This window comes from Emys orbicularis, chromosome 4 (assembly GCF_028017835.1).
Source record: "Emys orbicularis isolate rEmyOrb1 chromosome 4, rEmyOrb1.hap1, whole genome shotgun sequence".
NCBI lineage: Eukaryota > Metazoa > Chordata > Testudines > Emydidae > Emys > Emys orbicularis.
The window spans coordinates 82871100-82878143 of record NC_088686.1 but is presented as its reverse complement, the minus strand read 5'-3'; the positions used below and the strand labels follow the sequence as shown (position 1 = coordinate 82878143).

Here is a 7044-nt window from a genome sequence, read left to right as displayed (position 1 = left end):
TGCCATTTCCCAGGAGCAAATAGGAGAAACTTCCCTGGGATTCTGGGTCCTGTTGCGTTAACTCCCCAGGGAGATGTGACCTGGACCAGCCTGAACTAGTTGTACCTCTCTCTCATCCTGCCTGTCCCCTGGCCCTTAGCCTCCTTATGCTAGACACTGCTAGCCTGAGCCCCAAGTAATCCCCCTGCTTTATCCTCTACCACCCCCACATGACCCCCACTCCTCCCAGCTGCTTCCCCATCCTCATCCCCTGCTCTCTTTTAGTGGCATTCCAATACTTTCATATTTAGGACATCTGGGGCATTTAGCTTCAATGCTCCACTTTTTCCACAGACTTCTAGAAGAATTTCACCTTTGATAACACAGCAATACTTCCCTCAGCTTAATACAGTAACAGAGAACAAGAAGAAATATTTAATACATGACCCACAGAGGAAAAAGCTTGTATACCAAAGGCAGCAAATTCTATTCAGTTAAATCAGCTGTATTAGCCTGCACAATGGCATTGTTCAACCCAGATAACTGCTCTTATCATGAAGCTTTTCCCCTCTGGAAAATCCCTTCGTTCATGGTCTTATCCTTCCAATCTGTTGTGGAAGAACAGCAGTGCGGGGCTCCCTTAGTTAGGGCACAACAGACTATACAGCCCCATCAGTACTGCGAGGTTGAAAGCCCTCTTTCCGTACAATGTTCAAGTCTAAACGTGTTACAACCTCACAGCGCACCAGAAGAGTATCATCTTTTACATAGGTTCTTTGCTTCAAAGCTTGCAGGTGCATGAATGTCACATAACCAAAACCTTTTGGGTTGCGGTGGATTGCTGGTCTCTGGAAGGCTAGAAGCTCAGGTTTGGCTTCCATTACTTCTTCGTGATTCTGCCTTGCAAGTCCCTCTGATTGATCCAAAATAGAAAGTCGTATGGTGCCCTGAAATGGCCAAGGCAGATGACTGTCATAGTCTCCTTGCATAGTATGGACAAAGAGGGATATAAAGTTAGCACAGCGCTGAGAATTTGGTAACTGGATATGCAGGCGCAAACACAGTTTGTAGCCTGGTTTCCCAGTGTAGAAGCCAGGGCTGTGGATCACAACAGGTCTCTCTTCTTCTTGGGCTCTCAGATGTGTGCTGAAGTTCTCAATCTTCCAGATGTAAATGCCGTTACATTGTTGTGCCTCCATTTCGGCAATTTTTTCCTCTAGATTTTGGATAGTGCGTTTGAGGTCTCCCACGTGAGCGCTCTGAGTCTCCATTTTAGCAATAAGCTCTCTGATCTGGTGATCTTGTCTTACCAGGCGACCTTCCAACTGCTGAATGGTTTCCTTGAAGTTCTCAACTTCTGGGTTGCAGTCATATGTGGCAGGTGGGACATGTGAGAAGAGAGATGGCTCAAAAGATAGGCCACTGAGGTAGGACATGGGAGTTGTGGTAGTAACACTAATACTCCGGAGAGTCTGAGCCATCATTCTCATGTGAACCTGAGTGAACTCTTGCATATGACGTGCCAACTCATTCCTCTGCATCTAGAATTTAAAGAGACATGGCATCAAACTCTCGAGCAGCAAAAACATTTCCTGCAACTAAGCCACAAAATATTGGGCTTCAAAGATAAACTGCAAAATAGAAATGGCTTTAGCTAACACAGATCAGCTGGAACAAAAACTAAGACAAAACAAGTGATGTGACAAAGTCAAGTCAAGTCCAACTGAGAGGACTTTGTTTTGGACCAGCCTTAAGATCAGATAGCTCAGAAAAATAACCAGTCCAGGTGCCTGTACAGACAAATAGCGTTTAAGTCAAAATGATTTGTTAAAATCATGATGTAAAAGGTAATAGAATTCCTCCACTACTTTGCATAAATTTAATACTGCCATAAATACAATCCTGTTAGCAATCAGCAATGTATTCCCTACATTGCACTGCAGTAGTGGCACTAGAGCCCTGAATATGACAGTGTATTCAGGAAAGGCAAGGAGAGCAATCGGTTGAAGATGAGAGAAACGTACCGTTAAAAAGAAGTACTGTAATTAGAAAACTTGGAACTTCCCCCACAATTTGCACTGTTTCACCAAAAATCATGAGTTTGAGGATCAGGCGGATTTTAAGTAATCGCCACTTGCTTTCCCTAAACTACAAGAGTTATATACCTGGCATTTAAAAACTTTCATAAGGCAAAGTTACAGAAGACAATTGGTATTAATATACTCTGAAATCAACACAGGTAAGAACAGCAAAATAAAACCACCCCAGAAAATTATTAGATTTAGGGTAGACTTTGCTAAAGCATCCAGGCACTTGTCTAATCAAGCTGTCATTGTCTTCAACAGAAGCGGAGTCAGGTCAATGCTAACAGCTTTTGAAAGTCGAACTGTAAAAATCAAACCCGGGAAATTTGTGACACAGACTGGATGAAAGGTACTGAGGAGTTCTTAGCATTGATGCGCGTAAAAGAAAGATTTACCTTTTCAGGACATCCAAAGGCACTGTATGTACATGGTACTGGGGCGGTAGGGCAGTCATTATCATAATGATTAGGCATCTAAAATCAAAATGAGAGTTAAGGTTAATTTTTCTTTAAGATGAATAGTTTACATTCTCCTCTTCAGATCAAAGTCTTCTTGTTTCAGAAAAGAAATTATGCCATTCGATCACAAAACATGATGAAAGAATTAGCGACTGTGTGTTAAGCACACAGCAACATTCCAACTCTCAGGATCCAGCCTAAATACGTGGCTATACTTAAATACAACAGATTTCAACATTTTAATGGAATAATGAGCAACCACACACCACTAATTTGCACTTCAATAGACACTAAGTGTTAAAGGCCATTTAGTAAATTACTGCAAGGTAATGCAGCAACATCACTGCAAGTCACCCCAGTGTAATATTCCTTGATAACTGTTATTCTCCGTAAATTTGAGACTCCAGGAAAGGGATTAGTTATGTTGACCTAGAGGGTGACAGGACGTCTCCAATGACAGTCACCCCTGTGCACATTCTTATACACAATATGTGTACAGTTGACTTTAGAACTGATCAGAGCCTCGAACAAACTAGACTTTCAGGATCAGACATAAGTACAAGCAGTTGCTTGAAGTCCTATTTGATGCCACTTACGATCACCATAATAGCCAGGCACTTTGCGATGTACTCCATGGTTCCAATCCAGATTTCTGCATAACAGAGTTTGCTGTCAACAATCCATGTGTTTAAAGTTCACCTGAACTGCAACTGCAGACAGGAACACCATTTAGAGCAGTGGTTCTTGATCAGGGATCCCGGAGGTGGGGGGCGATCAGGTTTCAAGGGGTCTGCCAAGCATGGCTGGTGTTAAGACTCACTAGGGCCCAGGGAAGAAAGCTGAAGCCCCCGCGCACAGGACTGTGGCCCGGGACCCTGAGCTCCAGCATCCGGGGCTGAAGCCGAAGCCACTTAGCTTTGCGGTGCCCCTAGTGGCGTGGGGCCCCAGGCAATTGCCCTGCTTTCTACCCCTTAATGCCAGCCAAGGCTTTTATATGGAGAAAAACAGTAGTTGTGGCACCGGTGGGCCGTGGAGTTTTTATAGCATGCTGGGGGAGGGGGGAACCTCAGAAAGAAAAAGGTTGAGAACCCCAGATTTAGAGGAAGTTTGACGTGTGAGAAATCAGACACTTACATGGGTTACCATTAAATCTTAAATTGTTTGCAGCTAGATGGGTTAAATATTATTTAGGATGCACTCCAACCTGACAGACAGACATATGGCGAAAAGGTAGGCTCTTACCTGTTCTCTGATGAGCACTGTATTGCAATATTCACAAAACACATTTGCAAGTGGACAGTTCTGGTCATGAAGCTTCATTTTTTGAAAAGGTGAGAAAGAAAATGAGAACTATTAGTAACAATTAAATGATTATTAAAAGAGAAGGGAGCATCGATTTGCCTGTGTTCTAAATGTCTATGTAAAATTCTTGATCATTTATTTTTTAAGTCTCAAGCTTTGTATCTTGCTGGATTTAATTAGGAAATAACCCTCCTTTCTGATTCCTGAATGAGTCTTTTCATTTTCTGGAATTTTATTCTTGTCTCATCAGAAATTCATAGTGATAAGTCCTATTTCTGATTCTACAAAATTCTGATTCTAAAGTTGCCCAAGACATTTGTGAAGTTTGGGTTTAATTAACTGTATTAAGGATGTAAACATTTTAAAGAATTTTCTTGTGTAATTGATATTAATGAATATATTAAGAAGTCTTAACATTTGACAAAAAGGGTCAAAAGGGTCACAAACATGATGTGCATTAACGTGGGAATTTTCAATGGCAGATTTTGAAGTGCTTTTCAGATAAACCTAATATACCCCCTGAGACAGATTATGTCTATATAGAGATAAGGAAATGAAAGCTCAAAACACAGAAGCCAGATGCTCAAGATCACCCAGGAGTCAGAATCAGAGCTAAGAACAGAACCCAGAAGTTTTGCTCCAACTCTCTTGTTCCAAGGACAGATTTAGGCATTGAAGCACAGCTCTCCCTCTCTACACTCGTTCATGTTTCCAGCAGGTAACGTGTTTGTGTGCAGAGCAAGACAGCCTGCCAAACACCAGTATTTTTGTCCTATCCTGTTATCTTGGCCCCTCCCCCTTTTCTTTTTAAGGTCATTGTGGGATGCTAATGCTGACATCTCTCTTTGTAAGGTCAAAATTAAAGGTCCCCCCTTATACAAACCCTTCCACCTCCCCATGCACCATAGGGTCTCTAAAAAAGGTTTAACCAAGCATGACACCATCTTGACCACACACACACACAAAAAAGGAGGGGGGGGCAGGGAGACTAGTCTTCACCTGTCCAAGAGAGGACAATCCGGAGGTCACAACCTCCTAATGTCCAGCAAAGCAGCACAGAAAGCTGTTTCTGGATCAATTTACTATTCTGATGAACACCCTTTATTGATATTGCATTAACAATTGAGGACAAATGTTACAATATTTTTCATCCACTCTAATATGTTTCAGCACGTGCCTCTTTATCTTCATAAGCCATAGATGTAGCACAGTTTGGACAGCAGACCTGCCGCCGTGGGCATTCCAGTGTCATGTGGTTTTGCAGCTGGTTCTTCGGGAAGGAGCTCTGGCATTGTAGGCATTCCACAGAGCAGAAGTCACAATTCAACTGATGCTCCTGCATAAGGAGCAACAAAAGGATGTGGTATTAGAAACCCCCAAAAGTGCTCCAGGTACCAGCTACTCATACATCTCCAAGATGGACCAAAATGGCTCCAAGAGGAATACAATTGGCACCTTTAATATTCTTTCAGGCCCCAATCCTGCAAAAGGATTTGCCCGCATTAGCCCTTAAACCTAGAACCTCAATGACTTTTATTGCAGTCCATACGGAAGAGCTCTATAGCAGAGCCAGGGTTTGAACAGGACTATAAATTCAAAGCTCTGCACAAACATTAATACTGAAGAGTTATCATATGGCTACTTTTTACAGTTTAACACACTGTTTAATTGGACAACTTCCAGGAGTATTTAAAAATTGTTTATATTTTATTCAGATTGCTTTGAGCAGGTATTAACTGTCATTTTGGACACTGGATATAGAAAGCATATGGTTGGTGACAAAGCACATGGTTGGTGACAAAGACAGGCCAAAGGGAGACTAAAATGATGAAACTAATACCACTGTTATTAACATTATAGGCACTATCTTTTGCTGTATGCAAGCTGTGACATACGCTTGTGGTAAGGTAACTAAGATCAGCCACTTATTTCTTTCAATTAGAGAAACAGAACCAGCCTTGATCAAAAACAGTGGATTTGAAACCACAACCACCAAGAAGATGAAGACCATCTACATAGAGTCATTTTGGAGATTTTTTTAAAATTTCAAAATGGGAAACTATTTTCCATTTTTAAAATGATTCTTACCTCTAGATGTCTCAGCTCCATCTTCAGAAGACAGCCCTTGTTGGGACATCTCACCTTCAGTGAGAGGATTTCCCGTTTGGCAAAGTTGTCAGGGAAGAGTTGGTTTTCGAGTAGAATTTCATTGTCTACTGGACATTTGTGACCTGCATCTCTACCATAAAAAGAAGAGGATGAGGTGATATGTATGCACGAGAGAAAAAAATATCTAGCAAATCTCAGACTTCTTTCCCTACCCTTATTTTAAAGTCTTCTCTTACACTAATTAAAATTTCATAATATTGTCATAATAAAGTGTTAAGGCAGTCATTGGAAATAATGGCAGTTACACAGCAACTAGCATGAATTATACCATAAAATAACCTGATAACTAATGTTACCAGAATACTACATGTATGTAGGTTTCAAAATAATTCCATTTGTAGCAGCATTCCTTTGGGTTAGAATAGTGTTAAATTTGCTCAGATCCAGCTGGATGATTGCACTGGTAAGCATTCTGGGAATAAACCTGCAAAGAGGATACACAAAGGCTAATAATTTAGGTTCCCATTTCCGCACCCATTTCATGAACAATTCCTATTGAAGTCAATGGGTGTTTGTTCCACACACAAAAAGGATTTGGAATCAAACATCTAAAGAGTTCTGCACCTTTTGTCCCTTCTCCTCTCACTTTATTTATTTTTTTTTTTTTTAACATGAAAACATACCATTGTTACAAGTAACACCCACAACTACCATAATTAGAAGTTGAGAAGCAAGTATTTCTATTTTTTCCAGTTTGTTTACTTTATATTTGACAGCACTTTTGTCTAGTCAGTTTCCCCGTTACCTTTGTATAATCAGTTAGACTCCTTTATTTTGTGTCTTTCACACAGCAACAGGAATGAGAAAAGCCACTGGTAAGAAGCCTTAAGTAATGCTCAAGACATAAAAACGACGAGGGATTTGGGGCAAGTGTATCTGAAGCCATTTTAAGAAAAGAAATTGAAATTGACTAGATTTCAAGTGGTGCCCCTTAAAAGTTTAATGTATCATTTTCCTCGTTTTATACTCATATATGCACAGGACACATTTAAAAAAAGAGCCGCTATGTAATGCAATTCAAATAGCAATTCACCCATACAGTCTCCCACGCC

At 40.8% G+C, this 7044-nt stretch overlaps 1 protein-coding gene across 1 annotated transcript in view; it reads right to left on the bottom strand.

Annotated features, from left to right (window-relative positions):
* Positions 1 to 638: 638 nt before the first annotated feature.
* The window catches only part of TRAF6 (TNF receptor associated factor 6), a 31211-nt gene continuing 24805 nt past the window's right edge, over positions 639 to 7044 (bottom strand). The window contains exons 4-9 of the mRNA XM_065403909.1: positions 5912 to 6062; positions 5001 to 5159; positions 3764 to 3835; positions 2459 to 2536; positions 1400 to 1520; positions 639 to 1336 (exon numbers count right to left, since the gene is read on the bottom strand). Coding sequence (XP_065259981.1) covers positions 639 to 1336; positions 1400 to 1520; positions 2459 to 2536; positions 3764 to 3835; positions 5001 to 5159; positions 5912 to 6062 — 1279 coding nt within the window. The remainder of the gene's footprint in view (positions 1337 to 1399; positions 1521 to 2458; positions 2537 to 3763; positions 3836 to 5000; positions 5160 to 5911; positions 6063 to 7044) is intronic.